Source organism: Zootoca vivipara, chromosome 5, assembly GCF_963506605.1.
Source record: "Zootoca vivipara chromosome 5, rZooViv1.1, whole genome shotgun sequence".
Taxonomy (NCBI): Eukaryota; Metazoa; Chordata; class Lepidosauria; order Squamata; family Lacertidae; genus Zootoca; species Zootoca vivipara.
Genome location: NC_083280.1, coordinates 53,800,840 through 53,824,228, shown reverse-complemented (window position 1 = coordinate 53,824,228; position 23,389 = coordinate 53,800,840). Strand labels below are relative to the sequence as shown.

At 43.4% G+C, this 23,389-nt stretch overlaps 1 protein-coding gene across 2 annotated transcripts; it reads right to left on the bottom strand.

The window, feature by feature from the left end:
* Positions 1 to 564: 564 nt before the first annotated feature.
* On the bottom strand, positions 565 to 23,086 carry BAG3 (BAG cochaperone 3). 2 transcript variants are annotated; one of them, XM_035137930.2, is made up of 4 exons: positions 22,261 to 23,086; positions 7,311 to 7,658; positions 5,011 to 5,376; positions 565 to 1,802 (listed from the first exon to the last, which is right to left on the bottom strand). In XM_035137930.2, the coding sequence occupies exons 1-4, from the start codon at positions 22,444 to 22,446 to the stop codon at positions 1,035 to 1,037; spliced, it is 1,668 nt and encodes a 555-aa protein (XP_034993821.2). In that variant the 5' UTR covers positions 22,447 to 23,086; the 3' UTR covers positions 565 to 1,034. The 2 variants fall into 2 exon arrangements, with proteins under 2 accessions (XP_034993821.2, XP_034993820.2); XM_035137929.2 differs by having other exon boundaries at positions 5,011 to 5,379; positions 22,261 to 23,083.
* Positions 23,087 to 23,389: the final 303 nt, after the last annotated feature.

Sequence of the window (23,389 nt, the reverse complement as noted above, 5' to 3'; positions counted from 1 at the left end):
CCTGAATTAGAGGGTGGAAAGAGCTGTCGTGTGATGATAATTGCTTGTGTAAGCAAAGCCTTACAAATGGATGCTTGCGGAACCAGTCAGTACCTTTTATCTCATGGTCTGCCCATTCTGCAACCAAAATTTTAAACAACTTTGCAGTTGGATTGTGACAGTTTCAAGTCATTTTGCACTTAAAGCACTTTTATCCTCACTTGTACCAGCCTTGTACTGTAGTTTAACTTAGATATGGTGCAGCTCAGATGATTGTTTACAACTCTACCCTGAAGTGAACAGCAGCACTGGTTGCTTACGTTGTGTTCTCTCTGCATTTTTTGCGTGAGTTGTCATCTGACTGTGCAGCTCTGAATACTTAGGTGAGGGTCCTTCAGGCAATTCAGCTAGGTCTGGAGGGAATGCATGTAAACTTGACAACTCGCAGACTAATTCGAAAGCATGTGTAAGTTGGCATTTCCAAAGCTAGGATAAGGTATTGGATGAAATCTATTTTTAGAAATACGTAACAAAATGGTTTGTAAATACAGTCGGCATTTCCCATTTATAAAGCACACAGGTTCATCAGGTTTCTACATTCTTATTTATTTCTTTTCTCCATTTAAAATATAGCACTGAAGTTCTTAACACATATAAATATCCCTACAATTTATTACCATGCTATCTAGGCATCATTACAGTACTTAAAGTGCCTAATATTGAAAACATTTCCTCCTCCCACCGCCGAGTGCCTTTTAAAAAGTTTCACTTGCTGATATTGACCCAACTTCCCCTACCACAGAGTGGTGTGAAAACAACTCTTTTACAAGATATTCTTCAGACGCATCCTCTGAGCAATATACAGAAAATAGATTAAATGATTTTTTCTTCCTTATGCCCCCACATCTCCCCCACCTAAGTGTTTACAGTGTCCCAAGCTGCTATGTTTATTAAAAACCAATTGGTGCAAAGCTCCTGAAATGCATGCAAGTTAAATTTCACTTAACACACACTTTAACTTAAACAGTCCGAGGACTTTAATTTTTTCCCTGTGGCTATGGTTCAGTCACGTTTTCAGGTCTATTTGTTTCTTTGGCAAGACTGGGGGCTACTACTTCCTTAGATCCAGGTTGATTCACTTCTACTTTGATTTGCTCCTTGGCATTCTCATTACTTGCCTCCTTGGGAAGGTTCGCCATTGTAGGATCAACATCCATTTTCCCCTGTGACAGTTGATTATTCTCAGGCAAAGGTGGCTGATGTCCGTCCCCTTCAACGGGCTCTGGGACATCATCTGCTTTCTGTTCTAGTCTTTCCAATATATTCTGAACTTTTCTTACACCGTCTTTCCTGGCCTGCCGGACGTCCGCACGGCCCTCAGGGTCCACAGAGTCCAAAGCTAGCAGCAATTTGGTCAAATCTTCTTCTATTATTAGGTATTTTTTGTCATTCTGCTTGCCTTGAAAGGAATTGACAGCCTGCTCCAGGGCCTGTGCTCTGTGCAGAATGGCTTCAACTTTCAAGACTCCGGGGTGCTTCTGAAGCTCTTCTGAAGTCTTCTGTGGTTCAGGCTCCTGTGGGGTAGGTTTTTCTTCGACAGGAGCAGCTTTAGGGGGGCAAGGAATTTTTTTATCCACGTTTTCTGCTGCGGGAGGAGGTTTTGGTGAAGCTGGCTTAGCATCTGTATCTGTATGACTAACTTGAATGGGGATGAATGCAGCGGGGATTTCCGCTCCAGAGGAGGCAGTAGTCTTCTTTTCAAATTTGGTATCAGGTGGTAGAGTTGGTGGCGGTGCTTGTGTTGGCACTTGGGGCTGTGAGGCCTGAAGAATGAGAACAACATTTGGTGGTGAACAGGAACCAAGAAAACAAGTAATGGGATTTCAGCTTTAAATACAATGACAGCACTGCATTCAACATTTCCAGATGTATGACATTTTAATGTTCAGTCATAGGTTGCATGTGTCTATATGTGTCTGTTTCACACGCTAGCAAGGTTATGCTTAAAATTCTACAAGGCAGGCTTAGGCAGTATGTGGACCGAGAACTCCCAGAAGTGCAAGCTGGATTTCGAAAGGGCAGAGGAACCAGAGACCAAATAGCAAACATGCGCTGGATTATGGAGAAAGCTAGAGAGTTCCAGAAAAACGTCTACTTCTGCTTCATTGACTATGCAAAAGCCTTTGACTGTGTCGACCACAGCAAACTATGGCAAGTTCTTAAAGAAATGGGAGTGCCTGATCACCTCATCTGTCTCCTGAGAAATCTCTATGTGGGACAAGAAGCTACAGTTAGAACTGGATATGGAACAACGGATTGGTTCAAAATTGGGAAAGGAGTACGACAAGGTTGTATATTGTCTCCCTGCTTATTTAACTTATATGCAGAATTCATCATGCGAAAGGCTGGACTAGATGAATCCCAAGCAGGAATTAAGATTGCCGGAAGAAATATCAACAACCTCAGATATGCAGATGACACAACCTTGATGGCAGAAAGCGAGGAGGAATTAAAGAATCTTTTAATGAGGGTGAAAGAGGAGAGCGCAAAATATGGTCTGAAGCTCAACATCAAAAAAACCAAGATCATGGCCACTGGTCCCATCACCTCCTGGCAAATAGAAGGGGAAGAAATGGAGGCAGTGAGAGATTTTACTTTCTTGGGCTCCTTGATCACTGCAGATGGTGACAGCAGTCACGAAATTAAAAGACGCCTGCTTCTTGGGAGAAAAGCAATGACAAACCTAGACAGCATCTTAAAAAGCAGAGACATCACCTTGCCGACAAAGGTCCGTATAGTTAAAGCTATGGTTTTCCCAGTAGTGATGTATGGAAGTGAGAGCTGGACCATAAAGAAGGCTGATCGCCGAAGAATTGATGCTTTTGAATTATGGTGCTGGAGGAGACTCTTGAGAGTCCCATGGACTGCTAGAAGATCAAACCTATCCATTCTTAAGGAAATCAGCCCTGAGTGCTCCCTGGAAGGACAGATCGTGAAGCTGAGGCTCCAATACTTTGGCCACCTCATGAGAAGAGAAGAATCCTTGGAAAAGACCCTGATGTTGGGAAAGATTGAGGGCACTAGGAGAAGGGGACGACAGAGGACAAGATGGTTGGACAGTGTTCTCGAAGCTACGAACATGAGTTTGACCAAACTACGGGAGGCAGTGGAAGACAGGAGTGCCTGGCGTGCTATGGTCCATGGGGTCACGAAGAGTCGGACACGACTAAACGACTAAACAACAACAACAATATATATATGAGTCTACACTCAACATGTACCAATTTTTTTAATACTGACAAATCCAAAAAAAACCAGACCACAGCCTGAGAAGAGACTTCTATGGATATCTGAAGAAGTGTGCATGCACACGAAAGCTCATACCAATGACAAACTTAGTTGGTCTCTAAGGTGCTACTGGAAGGAATTCTTTTATTTTGTTTCGACTATGGATACAAAAGTTATGAAGGAAAATAACAGAACATGAATAGACAGGAACGGGGAAGAAAATTGTGGGTTTTTGTTTTGTTTTTTTAAGGTGTGAAGGGCAAATGTATGTATGCATGTGAGAATCTAACAGTGAGGAACAAAGCAATATTTTGAAACCCCCCACTTGAATTCAAGCTGTGGCTGTAACCGCAAGTTAAGAAGTGGCCACAGTGTATTATATACATGCTCCCAGTTAATCTGACCCTTCGCTTTAATTAGGTGCTTTTTTAAATTTGGAGGCGGCTTCTTTTGCCACACAATGACACAAAAAGGTATCAGATTCAAAAAACGCCAAGTTCTACCAATGGATGGAAAAAGAAGAATCTGGAGCACGCTTAAGGGTTTGGAACTACAGCGTAACCTGTCCAGTGCCTGATGCCATATGGTGTCTGGTGGGTGTGGTTTGGGCCAAATAGGCCCATGACCTGGAGGCTCCTCAGCACTGCCCTACAGGGTTAAAAGTTCAAAAGCTAGTTAACTGAATTGTAGATAAAACCAGTGAATGCTCAGTAATATGTTGTTAACAGTAAGACTCTAGGAGGTTCCTTCAACTGAGGGGAAATGGTTGCACAATACAGTGGTACCTCGGTTTATGAACACAATTGGTTCCGGAAGTCTGTTCATAAACTGAAGCGTTCATAAACTGAAGCGAAGTTTCCCATAGAAAGTAATGGAAAGTGAATTAATCCATTCCAGACGGTCCGCAGAGTAAGCGTTCATAAACTGAAGCAAACTTTCCCATTGAAAGTAATGGAAAGTGGATTAATCCGTTCCAGACGGGTCCGCGGAGTACTTAAACTGAAGCGTTCATAAACTGAAGCATGGATGTAATTGGTTCCGGAAGTCTGTTCATAAACTGAAGCGTTCATAAACTGAAGCAAACTTTCCCATTGAAAGTAATGGAAAATGAATTAATCCGTTCCAGATGGGTCTGCGGCGTTCATAAACCGAAAATTCATAAACCGAGGTGTTCATAAACCGAGGTTCCACTGTACGGTGTATACCAGCAGTGGTGAACATATGGCACGCATGCCAAACCTGGCACACAGAGCCCTCACTGCAGGCACGCGCGCCATCGGCCAAACCACGCTCTTGTTGTTGTTGTTTTTCATTTGTTCTCCTGCTCCCCCTCACGCTACAGCCTGCGCCCGCTGTTGAAACCCGGAACAACTCTGGGCACCCTGCGATAAATAAATGGGTTTTGATTTGCAGTTTGGGCACTCGGTCTCTAAAAGGTTCACCACCACTGGTGTGCACTATATTTTATGGACCCCTTCTCCCACAACTAACAGGATCTGGATCAGGAAACAAAGTTAAGATGATGGTTATAGCAGAGCCCAGATAGTTTCATTAAAAAAGGGGGGGAGCTTTAATTTTTCATCTGCTACGAATTCATTAGCTGATTAGTTGTGTCAATGAATGGATATGGGCTTTTAGATTACCTTGCAAATTTCTAGCATGAGTAATGCAATCCAAATATAACCAGCAGAATAATTGCTAATGAAAATCAAAGAGGGACGCGTATAAGCTCACCACACCTACCTGAGGTCTAACTGACTGTATTCGTATGGAAGTCGGAGACTGGATTCTGCCTGGCGAACTTTCACGGCTGGCTGAACCTCTCTGTGACACCCTGATTGGTGACTGAGCCCGTTGTGGCCTCGGATCCAGATCATCAACCTGAATTTTGCCATAAACCGGTTGGTAAGCTTGGTAATCACTCTGCTGAGCTGGATAATGTGTCTTCTGTGTTTGATGATGGACTTGTAATGGTTGCCTTAGAAAATTCCCCTCATGAATAACAGGGATAGGAATATATCCACGAGGGAGCTGGTGGCTTCCTGAACTGGGCCTGCCTGGTGATTGAGGGGAAAGGGTTGGTGACTCAGAAGGTGCAGGTGATGGTGACTGCTGGAGAAAAAACAAACAAAAATTGTTATTAATATTATATTATTACATTAGCCATAAGTTTATTTTCCCAAAAAGAGGTCAATGGATCTATGATACTGCTGTGGTTGTAGCCATATGTCATAGAGACTAGGCAGATTTACACACTAGACTAGGCACTCCACAATGCCTAGTTGACAGGTTGAAGCATGCTTGGCAGCATGTTTTAATCTGAAGAAAGTTCCCTCTGGACTTTTTTCCCTTTCCCCAGTCTGGATGCTGGAGAAATGTGAAAACCAAATTAATTAATTCCTTTAAATTGTTCTGTTAATTATAAATGAAAATTAATTTAAGAAAATTGAAATCTTGGAGCTGTAAAACTCCTGAGTCACAGTTAGCAAAACAAATGTGAGACTGATTGAACAAGCAGCAATCCGACCCAGCAGACTCCACTGCTTTAAGGAAATGCAGAGTGAGCTTCTGTTGCTTTGAAGCATGCGCCAAACAGAGTGGCTGAGGGGACCTATCAAGAGTGGTCACATATACAAAGCTACACGGCCCTGGGTATACTGCACAAGCCTAAACCAGCACCTCTAATTTATGGTTATGTTACTGTGGTCAACTAAATGCAAAACAAAACAAAATACTGTATATGGGCAGTGGCGGAGGAACCCTCTCCAGCACCTGGGGCGGGGCATGCCGTACAGTGCGCGCATGTGCGGCATCCTGTATGGACTGCGCGGACCCTCGGCCACTCTACAGCTGGGGAGAGGCAGGGGCCATCTTGTCACACCCCCCCAGAGTGGCACCCCGGGTGACCCGCCCCCCCACTTCGTACGCCCCTGTGTATGGGTACCATATTAGATACCATAAAATTTCAGAAGGAATAAAGCCTGAAGTATTTTGAGTGGCTTTGTCCACTCTTACTTGTGCAAAAAAACTGAGGGCAGCATAAAACTATAAAAGGGTCCTATGCCTGTGCTGTCCTATGCCTGCCTTTTTCTGGCTGGATGAATGCACCTTCAATGTGTCGCTGGCTTGCACTATAGGCCTTGCATTCCATGCCACCTGTGCTGCAACCAGGGCCGGATGCAGTGTTGGTGCAGCATGGTCTATCTCTTTCGTATAGTGTGTTGCATTATCACTCCCTCCTGCATTTTACCAGTAGAGTATTGACAACTTTTTGGTTTTAAAGTTAGTCAAACGTAATGAAAAGGATATTAAAAGCTTTGTAGTGATGGGCAGCTGTGCAGACAAAGCCCAATTTGTTATTTCTTTATAGTTTTAAACAGAAATCACGTGTAAAAATTCACAACTGAAAATCCCTTATAGTCTTATTTCAGGTTTTCTGTTTTCCTTTCCTGCAAGAGAAGCTTTAAACTTAATGCAACAGGTACAGTCCCACCTTTAGTCTCACAGATTTGCACTGCTTGGTCCAACTTAGTGAAGGCAAGCATGTCTATAGCTTCACTTTATGGAGCTCAAAGTGGTTCAGAGCTTACATGCCAAGCAATTTAATTACAGTGGTGCCACGCAAGACGAAATTAATTCGTTCCGCAAGTCGTTTCGTCTAGCAATAATTTCGTCTTGCAAGTTTTTCATTGCGCAAGGCATTCGTCTTGTACTGTACTGTACTGTACATGTGAAATTCAGCTCGCAAATAATCTTCCTTTTCAATAGTATCTAGTTCTCTCTGGAAACAATCAAATGAATAGGTATTGCAATGGTATGCATCTCCTTCTAAACTGATCAGTATGCAAGAAAATTATGATGCCTTGAATGTTGACTACCACAGCATATATGTGAAGTACACATACAAAATTAGTAATATTTGGGAGTAAAGAAAGAAAAGCCAATTATGTGTCGGCTATAACTCAACTCCACACTATAATTGAAATCCTAAACCGTGCAAATATTCTAATGCAAAACATACCACAGCAATTCTGTCAACTTACCTCGGATCTATGTGAGAGGGGTACTTGGACTGGTGCAGCTGTTGTTTTCTGTCCACAAGGTTTATCTGTTTGGGCAGCTTCTGCAAATCCCCTAGCTGGGGACTGTGAACGGACAAAATTTCTTCTTAGAGGTGACGGGGCCCGTGCTGTGGGAGGAATGGTTTCTGCCTTGGCGCGCATGCTAGGCTGATAGCCAGGATAGTACTGCTGTCTGTTCTCTGCACCTTCATGTATGACTGGAATGGGGATGTAACCAGCACGAAGCTTTGGGTATCCCATGTTTCCGTCTCTGACTTGGGACTGGTTTGGACTATTTTGAGATGGACCATTTGCTGATGATTGGTTTTCCTAGGCAAACAAACAGATCACACGGTACAGATTTAGGAGTTGGGATTTATACAGTTCAGAACAAGCTGTTAATAAGCAGTGTTGATCCACACCAGAACGTTTCTTGTATGCCCACGGGAACTCCTTTGCCTAGCTGCATTCTAACTTGAAAAGGCATCTATAACTGCTAATACAATTATAATAACTCTAGGGCAGGCATCCCCAAACTGCGGCCCTCCAGATGTTTTGGCCTACAACTCCCATGATCCCTAGCTAACAGGACAAGTGGTTGGGGAAGATAGGAATTGTAGTCCAAAACATCTGGAGGGCCGAAGTTTGGGGATGCCTGCTCTAGGGAACCAAGTTGGTACTAAGACAAAATATATTTCAGTCTCTCAAAAAGATATCCTGATAGTTAAGGTATTTTCAAACATACATTGCAATTAACACAAGTACCATCAACAGAGTGTTGTGAAGTTTTTTGTTGTTGTTAACTATGTTTTTATTCGATTGCCTTGTTTAGTTGATTAAGACATTACATTAACTACTGAAATATCTCAATGCAGGTTTGGGGAGATATTTTAAAAGATACGGTATCAGATTTACAGCCTAATCCTGTACCTTCCAGTGACTGTTGCAGAGCATCGAAAGAGTTGTGCTGAGAAAACTACCACAACATGCTACATGAGACATGCGGTGGAGACCTTGACAGATTCACTCCATGTACCTTTTTGCTAGCTGGTGGAAGGCACCACTGGTATTAGAACCTGTGGGTCCATAGTAAAGGCTGCAGCTCAGTGACAAGGCATGTGCTTTGCATGCAACAGGTTCCAGGTTCAATCCCTGGCATCTCTGGGAAGAGCGGGGGGAAACTCTTACAAGAAACAAGGGAAAGCTGCTACCAGTCAGGTCACAGGCAGTACTGAGTTAGATGGACCAATAATTTGATTTAGCATAACATTTCCTAGAATAAATGCCAGGGTTCTCCCTGATCTCTCTGCCACATTCCCACCATCTCCTCAGCCTTTTCGAAAGGAAGCCTAGAGGCTGTTGCAGCAGCAAAATGGTACACTGCTCAGCTCCAAGTTCAGAGCTGATGAAGGCTGCGGGAATCATCTCTGCAGTCGCTCTGTGCTTTGGAAGGGGGTAATCTCTGCCTCCTCCTTTCCAGCTCTGAACTTGGAGAGAGAGGGGCAGGAGATTGCCCCAGATTTGATGCAGAGGCACAGTGCAAGGTCAGGGATAAGGAGAGGGCCAAGGACTTGGCAACCATAATTTTAGGCTTGGTAGCTAATGCCAGCCAAAACTGTAGATCCCTTGGAACAGGTTTCCTGCTCTGTCAGGGTGGAGTCTCTAAGTCCAATCCCATGATCCACACAGCATGTGTAGCAGCATGTAGAATGGATTGTACAGAACAGAAGAGGTAGGGTTACCATTTATTAGGGCAACTTCTATAGTGATTTTCATGAATGCAAGATTCATTTACATAAACCCTCTTCAGGCATTTCACAAAGGGTTTTGTAGAAGGGAACATAAGCTTTCGTTTCAAAGCAATTGGCCCTAGAGAAGGAGGCAATTGTCCGCATCGGCTGATGTGCTGTGACTTCCTGGACTCTTCACAAATGTTCTGTTGGCAAAAACTCAGCCAGCAGAGCACAGCAGGGCAGCCTAGCTCACAGTGGCTTCCTAATGCACATGTCACTGCCGGTAACCAAGAGGGGGAGGGGGAGGTGTCAGGGACTTCAGCGCAGTGTGGGCACAGCAGCAATTCTGATGCTACGGCAACTGTGCCCACACCATGCTAACCTGCCCATCACCTCTCAGTTATTGGCAGCGACCTCCACACTGGGAAGCCAGGTGAGCAATTCCACTCCTCTAGCCACTACTGCTTAGGAGTGAATCAGACCACACCTGGCATACTGTGTCCAGTTCTGGGCACCCCAATTTAAGGATGATACTGGCAAGCTGGAACATGTGCAAGATGATAAAACGGTGTGGAAACCAAGGCTTGTGGGGAACAGTTGAGGGAGTTGGGTATGTTTGGCCTGCCATGGATCATAGCTGTCAGGTTCTCCCTTTTTTAAGTGAAATTCCCTTATGTTGAATAGGCTTCCTTGTGAGAAAAGGGAAAACTTGACAGCTATGCCATGGATACTTCAGTTGACCCCTCAAGGTCACTTCTTCCAACTCTACTATTCTGGGATTCCCAGAAACTGTGTGCTGAGATAGAAGCCAGAAACAAGGATTCTAGAAATAAACTCTGTGAAGCTAAGTCAGAAGGAGGCTGGAAAATAGCCCCTGGTCAGATGACCCCTGTGGATGCTATTAGAGCTGCTGTCCAGGTTTTCTTAAAGTGAAAATACTTCGAATGTGCAAATGCTTTGTGTGTGTGCACGTGCATGTATGTGTATGTATTAATTTGCATATACTCATTTCAATAAATTGAAACCAAAGCTGTAACAATCATTTGTACTTAAGGGCTGGCCTTTAATTCTTGTAAACTGAGGGGCAAGTTTGCTTAATCTTCTGGGCATCTGAAAAAACGCAGTTTCATTTAAACCCTGTAAAGGTTTCTGTGTCATCCCTGGTAAGTGTCCTCATCGTGTGTTTACAAATGGCTGACAATAGCATTCCTTCTCCACAACAAAACTGGTAGCAGCACAGAAATATTCAAAACGGGCAAGTTAACAGAGAACAATGCCGAGAAGTTGCCGGTATTGTTCTTTAAAACAATGCTATTTAAAGAATGTTATTGATGGTGGATACAGATGGATGTACTGAATATCAAGTAAGGGTTTATCAGCCGCAATAATGTGAGAGTGAAAGTGTGGGGGAAAGGCGAAAGGAAGTGCAAGTAGGAAGATCAAAAGAAAAACCATTCAGAGAGAATGGAAGATAAAAGCTTGGAGTATGCTTGTAATGTGATACTAAGACACTACACAGGATGGAAATGGAACTTTGTACAAGAAATCCCCACCGGACCTCTAATGAAGCTCTTCCTGCAGTGGTCTTTCTATTTTGGGCTCACATTCTAGATGAATCTCCAAGTGTGAGATCAGATAACAAGTACTGCTGTTGCTCACAGGGTAGATATCATTAAATAAGGGACAAACTACACTTGTCTTGCAGGGTCTCCCCACCACCCACCCCACCTGGGTCAGGCTCTTATACCAGAAACATACTGGAAGGAAAGCAACCAGATGGCAAGTAGTTGTGAAAATAACATGGTTCACAGCCCTTCAGCTGTATGTTTGGGCTTTAAATTGCATTTTTACACCATTTTATACATAACTGGATCAGGCCTGAATTTAAAGAGATAAGTGCATCACTTCCCATCTGGAAACCCAGCCAGATGGGCGGGGCATAAATAATAAATTATTATTATTTATTATATTATAAGTGATCCTATCTGAAGGCTTTTAGAAAATGAGGTTGATAAACATCTGATATTAATTCCAGAAAATGAGAATAAATTAGGAAGAGAGACATATGAGCGGATAGTTACTACCCACAAAAGTTATCCTTCTTCCTGCTCACACAGACCTATATTCACCAGTGCATTGAAAGCTTAACAAGTGGAAGCGCCAGCTCTCTTTTAGCCAATAAGACTTTCTATGCTTATCATATCTGGAAGCAATTTTTATTTGCCATCAATTATCAGGCAAGAGCTATTCACCTATTTGACCTCCGAGGGCTAATTGTTTTGCAATCAAAAAAGAAAAAAAATGTATTTATAATATTGAAATATTTTACAATATTTACTCATACAATGTAGATGTTCCCCACTCTTCCCTATACATGGGTAGAATGAGGTTGAGAAACAATGACTTTCCCCAATCTCCTTCAGCAAACCTGAATAACTCAGGTTACAATCCTATATCGCAGGGTTTCTCAAACTTATGAGGTCCATGACCCCTTGATGAGCTTATAAAGTTGTCATCAACCCTAACCCGAATTCATAGGAATGTATCTAAAACAATGTAAATAAAGAAAGACAAGTCTTCTCAATAGTGTTTGAGTGTTAAAAAGTTTTTAAAATATATTTTTGGATTTTCTGGTGCAAGTCTCAGTCTACTGAAACAGTATTGTAGGGAAGAGAAGGAAGAAGGGACATTTTAAGTTATCATACCTTGGGCTTATCACAAAAACTGGATTTTTGTGTTCTTTCAGTGCCAGGCAAAGATCTTTTTATTTTCCCTGGACTTTCAGGCACAACTGCAGCCTTCAGTGATTGTGTTTTCATCTGGGTTTTCAGTTCTTGATATCATTTATGTACTGCATATTTATAAATACAGCATCTGCTTTACTTGTACTCTAATTACTATGCAAATCTCCCTGGGAATTTTTACCTAAGAGTAAGATAAAACTATCTTAAATAAATCAAATGCAAAAATACCCAAAGGGTCTAAAATTAGATCTGCTAAAGCCAAGTGATCTGGAATGAATACGAATGGCCCAAGCATCTTATCTCTGCTTTGCTTCACCAGTGCTGTGAAGGGAGTGAGATTCTTAAATTACTAGGCACATGAGTGAGGAATGCAGAGACACACCTTAAACAATCCCCTAAGTACTGAGGTTAAGTACCAGCTACACTTACAATACATTCAGGAGTATTATATGATATCCAATCAACGGCTTTACACAAATCGCTCTGTAGGGCATTACGTGACTGGGCATGCTTTAACCAGAAAGACAACTGCTACAGCAACATAAAAGAAGATACAGTATAAACCCAGTTCAAGGCTTTGCCTCCAACCCATGGAGGAACAGGGATGTGCATGCTTGGCTCTGCCTCCACTGCCCCTGCCAGCTTCATCCCCAACCTTCACATTTTTGAGCAGAATTCAGTTTCATTCACTTAGAATACTCAATGAGAATGGAAGCCTTGGCCACATAAGGTTTTCATTCCCATGCATAATTTTAAGCATGTTCGGCTGAACCAGTGAAGGCTTCCCCTTCCAACCTTCCTGCTTGAAGAATGAAGGCCAGGGATGGAGTCAACAGGGCAGGGACACTGAAGGGGGGGGTTAATGTGTACAGCCTGCTAATGCATGCTGCACATATGCTACACAGTAAGGCAGGCATTCCCAAACTGCGGCCCTCCAGATGTTTTGGCCTACAACTCCCATGATCCCTAGCTAACAGGACCAGTGGTCGGGGAAGATGGGAATTGTAGTCCAAAACATCTGGAGGGCCAAAGTTTGGGGATGCCTGGCAACCCCTCCTCCTTGTTTGGAGGTGCGGGACAGAAGCGAAGGGGTGTGACAAGATAATTATGTTCCTTGTATACTTTTCTTCCTCTCTTGACTTTCAAAACCACCGTGGGCTTTATTAGTCTTGCACTCTTCTGCCTGTCTCCCATTTGCTTTTCCTAAACGGAAACAGGCGGGAAAAGAAAAATGGTAGAAAAACAGAAGAGAGTACATGGAAGATATATATCTCTCTTTCTCTCGTGCCCTTTTTGATAGCTACCCACAAACACACACATACCCCTTTTGCTTTTCCAGGGAGAGGGGCCATATACTGTACAAAGGCAAGGAGGAGACAGAAGAGTGCATTTCAAGGAGGTCTCTACACCACCTTCTCTTGTGTGTGTGCCTCTTACCCACTGCCCTTCCTCGCTATTACACATAGGGAAAAGGAGGGGTCCGAGGTCATTGTTACCAGCAGGCCGCTTGTGGAAGGAGCTTGCTCCCACTCAGCAGAGAGGCCTGCTGGAAATATTAATTCTATACCAGGGAAGAGACAGCCAAATCGTGCTAGATTTACTTGAGGGGAATTACAAGAACTGTTTTGTCTAAAGGATATGGCTACTATTGAGAGGTTACCAAAAGGATAGATGAAGGAGGAGCTGTCAGCACAAAATTTTGCAACTGGGAAAGAATAATGCTCTGTTGCTATATCCTTCATATGACTTCCCAGGAAGAAGGCACAGTGTGCTTTAAGAATATACTGTAGTGTGGATATGACCTAAGCCAGACCCTTCAACAAACAACAACAACAACAACAACAACATAATAATAATAATAGGAAAAGACGACAATCTTTACACACCTGCAGTTTGTTCAGGTTAGAGAATGAATGCCTTTATTTCCTCACGAGGATTCGGCAAGCATTTCTCCACAGCAGAGTGGACATTAGTTCCAACTGGTGAGACAAATCTTGCTCAGTTTTCATGCATTCCTTATGTAGGCTATTGCGCCTATGATCTAACTGTATATTGAAATTTACAGGAAGGCGCAACAGATGCAATGGTATGATATTGTCATGATTTTTCATTTGAGAGCATGTGCAAGAAGAAGAAGAGCTATGTTTACTCCAGAATATGTACCGGTAACAGAATCTTAATTTGAGGGTACAGACAGTAGCCCGTCTCTTTTGCTGGTGTTCATGATCTGTTTTGTCCAAGTTTGCTGCTGCTCTCTTAGTGCATTTTCCATTTACACTAGAACTACGTTATGAGCTGCATTTAACACAGCACAATCCTGCGCACATTTAAAAAGATGCAAGTTCCTCTTTGTCCAAAGGAGCTTATTCCTAGGTGACTGTGCAAGGGATTGTAGCCCAAGTCAATTAACAGTGTATGACAGGTGGTGGGGCAATTGCCAGCATGAGTAGAATTATGGTAAAACTTTATAATGAAAGTGCAGCACTCTCAAGAACAGAATGAGTGCACACTATTCAGTACAAGCTATTCAGATAGAAATTTGAACCGAAAACATACAGCTAGCGCAAACATACTTAAAGTTGAAAGATTTCTGATCAATCTCTTCCCAACAGCCTACCAGCCTCTGGACCCATTTTGATGCCACCTCAATGCCTCATGTGCTAAGCATGTGCATTTTTCTGGCTAGTATTTTGTCTACATAAACAAATGGGTCAGAGCAAAAGAACAGGTGCAAGAGGATAAGCGCATGGAACTATCAGCTGATCCAGAAGCAGGAATAAAGATGGAATCACCACCTGCTTCCTTCTACCATCCTCTCACAAAAACAGTAGCTAATCACCTCAATTAAACTTGGTTTTGGTGGGGGATTTTTTGCATTTGGTCTCTTCCATCCTTGCCAGGTTACTATGTTCTCATTTATCATGGTTATATAGAAGCGCTTTACACCGACAGAACTTTAAACACCTAACAGACTATTATTTCCCTTTCACTTACCTAATATGCTCAAAACAAAATACTGTAAAAGAATTCCTTCCAGTAGCAGCTTAGAGACCAACTAAGTTTGTCATTGGTATGAGCTTTCGTGTGCATGCACACAAAAGCTCATACCAGTGACAAACTTAGTTGGTCTCTAAGGTGCTACTGGAAGGAATTCTTTTATTTTGTTTCGACTATGTCAGACCGACATGGCTACCTACCTACTAATATGATCAAGACACTTCTGGTCTCCTGAGTCCTAGTACAATATAACCACCTATTTTGCAAGCAGATATGTGCTTGATTTCTATTGTCTCAATCATCACATTTTAGTGCTGGCATATACAAGATCCAGGGTTCATTAGTGTTTGCCAAGAATACTTCCAAAAAGCCAAGCTGACTCATTTTTTCAATTTAGTTCATATTTATTATCTCTGTTGGTTCATCATGCAGTGTATTTATGCATCTGTCTACTTTTGATATCTTAATCAATTTTATATCATGCTTTATACTTAACACTAATTTAAGTGGGCTTTGTAGTTGTTTCCTGAAGCAGTGTCTGGTACAACATGCTGGCAAAGAAAGGAAGTACCTGAGGCAATTCGGAAACTGCACGAATCTAGTGATACGGTTTTCTTTCTTGGTTTTTAATAATAGAAAATAAACTATTTGCCCGTGTATCAAGATGGGCCTTCATTGGCAACAATGCCCTAGCTTCCTTAGAGTATACAAAGCCATGCACCCTACATGCCTATAAATGGATACTAGACTCAGGCTCCATCAGAAGGTGATGAAATAAATGCTGCATAAATTGAACTTGCATCATCGCTTCATCTCACTAGACTAAAAGCAAGCAGTACAAAGAGCTTTTCCTTGCAGAAGAGGAAGACAGAGATTCTAGCAAGTTATTTGTTACAGCATGAATGTGCCTCGGAGGCGGAGCAGTGAACCTGCACATGATTTTAATGCTCAGTGGGCCAAAATAAGGATACTGCAATGCTACAATGCAAAATAAACAAACAGAAATGTATGCAAACCTATGATTTCCAAGTGTAAATCATAGGTCCACAAGAGTTGCTAAATGGAATCAGAGTCCTTCACTGCTGGCTTAAGCTGGAGACAGAATTATTACAGAAGAGGGGTAGAAGTAGGAAAGGTAGCTTAGGAAGCTGGCAGGAGCACTATTTCATAAGTGGAAGAAAATGTGGTAGAAAATCATTTGCTAAAAATCAGGAGGCTCTTCTTATAATATTTATATAATTAGACAGTATTATATACCAAGAAAATATTCTTGTTTATCAATTGGTTGTACCAACCCTCTTCAGCCTACAGACAGAAGGCTTGTGCTCTCCTTAAAGATGACCTAAAAGTAACATTGACAGGTACAGTATAGGTAACACTCATATTTGTCCCAAGCATGAAGCTGGTATATAAACAGAAATGGGGACAAGTGTGGCATGCTTTAAGGCTCAAAAGGCAGGACCTCAAGGGAGCAAACAGTCAAATAATGATTTGGAAGATGTGCAATTTGCTCCCTAGGAGTGTTCACCAAGATGGCAAGCTAGGAGCCACTTCCTTGCTCATTCAAATATGCATACATGTGTACGTGCGTGCATACACGCAAACACACACACTTGTCAGTTTAAGAAGACCATGTTTGTGGCTTAGAAATAAAATTTTAAAATGTTTCCCATAGCCATCTGGTTGGCCACTATGTGAACTGGAAGCTAGACAAGATGGGCCTTTGGTCAGATCCATCAGTAAAAATTTATTATTTTACAGTGGTACCTCGGTTTATGAACACAATTGGTTCCGGAAGTCTGTTCATAAACTGAAGCGTTCATAAACTGAAGCGAACTTTCCCATTGAAAGTAATGGAAAGTGGATTAATCCGTTCCAGACGGTCCGCGGAGTAACCGTTCATAAACTGAAGCGAACTTTTCCATTGAAAGTAATGGAAAGTGGATTAATCCGTTCCAGACGGGTCCGCAAAGTACTTAAACTGAAGCGTTCATAAACTGAAACATGGGTGTAATTGGTTCCGGAAGTCTGTTCATAAACTGAAGCGTTCATAAACTGAAGCGAACTTTCCCATTAAAAGTAATGGAAAGTGAATTAATCCGTTCCAGATAGGTCCGCAGCGTTCATAAACCGAAAATTCATAAACCGAGGTGTTCATAAACCGAGGTTCCACTGTACTTGGTTGGCTCTACTGGGTCAATAAATTTGACCCAAAAGAAAAATGGCTCAACAAAAATCTCTTTCCTATCTTGTTTCAGACTTAAACACTCAAGATGGGAAGTGAGGAGATTATATACAGTACAGTACCATATTTCAAAATTAGTCATGAAACTATCTAGAATGAACTAGCATTCATCTGCCCATCTTATTATGTATATACAGTCTGTCTGTCTGTCTGTCTGTCTGTCTGTCTGTCTGTCTGACTGACTTTGGCCCTAACAGCAGCCATGTTTGGAAGATCTGAGGCCACTTTACTGGCATGTGAAATTACTCTTAGCTCTACTATTTTAAAGCATGAAATCACAATGCCAATCAAGGTTATCAGTTGCAAACAACATAATTTGAATGTGTGCAACATACTGGCAAATTCCAAAAACTGAATTATGCCTACTCTGTTGACAAATTAACAGCACACCTTTAAATCAACACATTTAAACAATAATAATCAAGCCTAGGGAGAAAACCCTTATTTTTATTTTAGTTGGCATATTTACCAACTTTCCTCTCCTATGAAACATTATTTCCCAGTCAGTGCTTCAAATGCTACAATCATTTTTGCTACTTCTAAAAAAATGTATAAATATTTATTCTAACCTGGCAGGAAGAAAAATACTTTTAACTATTACTTGTTCATCTAACATGAAACCAATCATATGCTATATAAGCAAATTCCATTAAAATCAGTGAGATGTTATAAGATTTCAAGTGTTCTTACGATTGTATATAATACTGAACAAGCCTGCATTAGTATTAGTAGTATTCCCAACACAGCAAATACTACTTTTATTTATAGCTCACGTACAGTAACATTTCCCATTATTGCAAGAGAGTAAAAAGCACCTTATAACTACTGAAAGCATTTAAAAAATAAACATTTCACTCGGCGTTTCCTAACATTTTGGTCTATAATGGAAACATCCAAGTTGGCCTAGTACACAGCCAGTCTAATTAAAGTGTTGGTATGGCTATGCACTTTTAATATCATCCACGATCTAGCATCTTGGCTTCTTAAATCGTACTAAGGGAATGCAAGTTTCTCATTCCTGTTTTCCAATTGTGTACCCCTGGAAAAGCAAGGGAACCTTTCCACGTGTAGTATTAAATGCATTTAGCGCATCCAAAGAGTGCTGAGAATCTCAACACACGAAATATCTACTGCAGGGGTCCCCAAATTAAAGCCCGGGGGCCAAATGCGGCCCAATCGCCTTCTAAATCCGGCCCGTGGATGGTCCGGGAATCAGCATGTTTTTACATGAGTAGAATGTGTCCTTTTATTTAAAATGCATCTCTGGGTTATTTGTGGGGCCTGCCTGGTGTTCTTACATGAGCAGAATGTGTCCTTTTATTTAAAATGCATCTCTGGGTTATTTGTGTGGCCCGCCTGGTGTTTTTACATGAGTAGAATGTATCCTTTTATTTAAAATGCATCTCTGGGTTATTTGTAGGGCCTGCCTGGTGTTTTTACATGAGTAGAATGTGTCCTTTTATTTAAAATGCATCTCTGGGTTATTTGTGGGGCCTGCCTGGTGGTTTTACATGAGTAGAATGTGCCCTTTTATTTAAAATGCATCTCTGGGTTATTTGTGGGGCCTGCCTGGTGTTTTTACATGAGTAGAATGTGTCCTTTTTATTTAAAATGCATCTCTGGGTTATTTGTGGGGCATAGGAATTCGTTCATATTTCCCCCCCCAAAATATAGTCTGGCCCCCCACACAAGGTCTGAGGGACAGTGGACCGGCCCCCTGCTGGAAAAGTTTGCTGACCCCTGATCTACTGTATTCACACATTTTATAAAGCTATGGATAGGCTACTCAAATGGCCATCCCACGGCAGTGCATGGCTGCACGAAGCTTCTGGAACATGTGGAAGGAGCTTATGAGGTGGATCACCCCATTATTATGAAGAGTCTCCATGCCAGCACTAACTGCTGACAGGACTGTGCAGCGCTGCCATGGAGATTCTTCACATGCTAGGGTCAACCCAGGTGGTTAGCTGTTCCTACACATTACAGATGCCACCTGGGGCGGCGGCAGCAGCAGTGGCTGTGCAGCAACATTTTCAACCAGCTTTTACATAGCAGCAGTTCATTGGCCCCCAGTAAATGATACTTCAGTAGGCGAGAAATGCTGTACACCATGTCTCCACTTGCTACACAATTTAATTTGGCAGAAGTGTGTTTAATCCCCATCATGGAAAGGAGAATGTTTTGTTTCCTTTTCGAGCAACATATTTTGAGTTCTCAGCTGCAAAACGTTAACAGGGGGAATGATTACGATATTAATCAATCTGAAATTCACAAAATAAAAAAAGAGGCATTAGACATTCACCAAAATTGCGGCTAGGCCACCCAGGTTTTTAGAGTTTTGGGGCGGAACCTGGCTATGCTGATTCAGTGTACCCAATTCTTGCATGACATACTGCAGGATGAGAGAAATCTTACTGGCTGCACAAGGACCTGAACCACTTTCTTTTGGAAGGTACCGATTACCCAAAAGGTGCAAAGTGTACCAAATCTTTTGGGTACAAAATTCCTAGGTGGAGATGGCTTTGTTTGTTTGTTTCCAGCTTCAAATTAACCTGTATTTAGCGTCATGTGATATGTCTGAATGAGAAAATCCTCAGATAACTTTTCTTCTACGTGCTAAAATATTGGCCCGTTTTTAAGAACTTCAAATTCCAACATTACGTATATTAAGTTCAAACATATGCAGTCTGTCTCCATGTTAAATCAGTTTGTTTCAACAGGCTGTGCCTCCATGACTGATTCATGCATGGTGAATAAAAATTGTAGGGTACAGTCTTTTCTAATGTGGCAGAACCCTGAAATTGAATCCAAATGTAGTCCAAGACATTCTGCTGCCTTGGCTTCGGGTGGGGAGAGAGAACAGTTGTACATCATTCTTCTCAACTTGTAAGCCCTTATGTATAAGATACTTCCAGTCAATTATAAGATTGAAGGATATAATTGAAGGATATAATTTTCTTATGTCCATAATGAATCAGGATTAATTTCTCTTGTACAGATTAATCATTTAATCATTAATATCCTAAACAGTTTGGGTCCAAGCTATTTGAGGGACCAGATCCACACATACTGTCCCTCCTTCTTTGCCTGCCACCTAAACTGGTGAGGTTGTAATGTACAATAGGGCTTTTTGTGGTGGTCCCATGTGCAGAACTCACGGGAGTCCCCAGTTGGATAGGAGGCCCAGGGCATTTTTGACACAACAGCATAAGTCTGACAGGTTCCTAGCAGGAGCCCTGCGCTGGCTTAGCGCTCCAAGGCCCAGGGCAAGTGCGCCCCCCCTGCATGCGCCTGGTTCTATGTCTCTGGAACTTCATACATGTTGACATTTGGAAGACCAGCACACTCCACTCTTTTTGAGAAGCTGTGAAGACCTCTGTTTCATGTGACTTTTAGTTAGGCAACGTTATTCCGCTATGGGGATCTTTTACAATTTTTTTAAAAGAACTAATTATATAATTCGTTATTTGAATTGTTCTTCAAAGAGAGCTATTTTGCTCTGGTTTAGCCTTCAAGGATATAACATTTTTAATCAAAAAGGCTGTTATAAATGTTTGCTTAGAAACCCCAATTAATTTAAAAGAAACTAACTGTAAAATGATTTGAGTGTTAGTTTTCACTTTAGTGTGGTTGTTAGTTTTAAGCCCTCACATCCTTGGCACTGCACCATTTTTTAATAGTAAGGCTGGAAGCTGCTTCCAGAACATCAAGAACTCTCTCTAACAGCAGAAGCAATGAAGTTTTCAGGACAAAAGCCAAGAACATTGTTCAGTAAAGACCACTCTAATCTATTTGACTGGCACTTTGGAGCTTTGCTCCGACATGCTCAACAAGATCCCCAAAACTAAGTAAGTTGTACTTCTGACTATTGTGAATATGATTTCTCCAAGAGGTGTGACACTTATACCAATGTATGCCAATCACTGTTTTACTCTCTAAAACAAACATATGCAAAAATCGCTGGAAGTGAATAGGAGGAAAACCCAGCAATTGTTTCCACTATGGTATTAACTTTCTAGTTCAGACAAGTCATTTGGTCATTGCGTAACCAACAGATTAATGGCAATGGAACAAAAACATTGGTTTTTTTTACATAATCTTACACATCTCAGGATGAATATGACAGAACCTCAGAGGGGGAAGTTTTGGTTTTTCTAAAGTGCATCCTTCTGCGGCTGTCAGGACATGTCTCTGTCTACTGATACTGCCAGATTTGGGAATCTTTCCATGATCAAGCCTTTTTAAAATAAATAATAATAAAGGAAAAGAAAAGGGGGAGAAAAAGAAATGGAAATCCCCTATACTGTACAAGGGATTTTAAAAGAACTGCTGCTCAGTGATTGAGGCGCACACCCCGGCGAAGTAAATCAAAAGTTCTTTACAGGCCGACTTAGCCAACTTTAAATAAACACTGCGAGGACCGAGGTATCAAATGATTTAACGCACAAAAAAAGGACTGCAGTGCGTCAGAGACAAAAGCCAACTCCTGGCCTCACTGCATTGCCATCTACTGGGGGGGGGGGAGAGAGAGAGAGGACAGGCTTTTCCTGGCACTGCCCCCACCCGCATTGCATTGCTCACGGAGCCTCGGGGAAGCGCGCCGCCGCTGTCCTTCAAGCGGTGCAATCCGGAGTTGCAGCTGAGCAAGGCTCCCCGGCGCCCTTCAGTGTCTGCGGCTCCCCGGCCGGTCTCACCCCCCTCCCGCCCCACCAACTCCCAATTCCACCGCCAAGGAAGAGAGGAGGGCCCCGAACAACATTCTTCCTGAGTCACCACAACAGAACGAGACACAGAGTCACAGACAAAACGCAGGCCGCCCTGCGCCACGTTCCGTGGAGAGGAAGGACCCCCCCCCCATAAACGCCCCAGCCTGAGACCAAAAAGCACCCCCCTCTCCCGGTGCATGACAGAGGCGTCCCTCTTTCTCCCCCCCTTACACAGAAGACACCTATACGCCAACCATGACGGTTCTGCCAAGTCCCGAGGAGTGTCCCCCACCCTCTCCAACAAATAAAACCTCGAGGCGCCAAAGGTCTCGCGCGCAACCACCTTCTCCACGCGCGTGCCCTTCGCCCCTCAGGTTAAACTCCGATAAAGTCAGTAGGGAGCCCCCTGCCCTGAATGGGGGGGCGCCGCTCCCTCTCCGCCCGTCCCCCCTCGCGAAACTTCCCCAAGTTCCCGCGCGCAAAAAGAAAAAGAGAAACCGGCGGCACCTTGGGCAGCGGATCCCCCCTGAGTCTCGGGTCGTTCCAAGTGGTGGTGCGGCTGTTGTGATCCACGAAGAAAGGCCAGCCGGTCTGTGGGTCCACCTTCACCTCCCAGCCCGGAGGTAGGGGCTCCCGCTCGCCCGCGCCGGCCTCCAGGTGGACCATGGCGGGGGGCTGAGCGGCCGCGCTCATGCTGCTGCTGCGCGCCGGACCGAGAGCGAGCGTGAGAGAGACGGGAAGCGCCGAAGAGAGAGCGAGGAGTAGCGCAGGCGCCCGCTGGGCCACGCGCTGGAGAGTCAAGCGAGGCGGCCCCGGCCGGCTGGGCACCTTTATCGCTCGATGGCGAGGAGGGAGGGGACACCGAAGGGGGTGGAAGTGTCTGGAAATAGCCGCTCCGTGCCAAACAGGAGGAGGAGAGACGCAGGGCAGCTGCCCCGCTGGAAACTTCTGGGCGCCTCTCGCGCCTTCGGGTAGCCGGGCCGACAGCTCCTCCTGGAGTCGCTCTCCCTCGCTGCTGCTGTCATTGCGCTATTCCTCGCGAAGGCGAGCGGCCGGCTTCGCTCCGCCTGCTGGGCGGTGGTTTCGGACGACGCTCGCTTGAGCATGCTGATTCATTTAATTGGGCTCCTTCCGAGGTTGGAAGCGGGTCGTCGCAGCCGCCCGGGAGATCGAGTCGTCCAACGCATTGCGCGCGCGCGCCCGTCGTAGGGTTGAACTCCCGAGTTGCTTCAGTGATCCGGAGTAACACAACCACGCGTTTGTTCCTTAACAGGCACAGAAAGGCTGCCCCCTTGCTGTGCTTTATGAACACAGCCTGTAAGGTATGGCAAGGTGGCCAAAAGATCCTAACGTGCAACAAGTGATCTTGTCTATGCGCTTGTGGTTTTAATGCAGCAATGCCAAGAACATTTTCTTAAGGTATCCGCTTCAAGCGCCAAACCTTTCAGTTCTTATTCTGTGGCGCTTTCAAGGCGCAAGTTTATTTACAGTCGTTGTCTCTCGATCATCCTCGGGGCAGCCTGGGAGGTAGGTCGTTGAGCACGGGTCTTACCCAGCAAGGCAATGTTTATGTTCCTGCATTGCGAAAAGTTCATAAATCCATGTCACGCAGCACAGTCCATATTGCCTGGCCCAG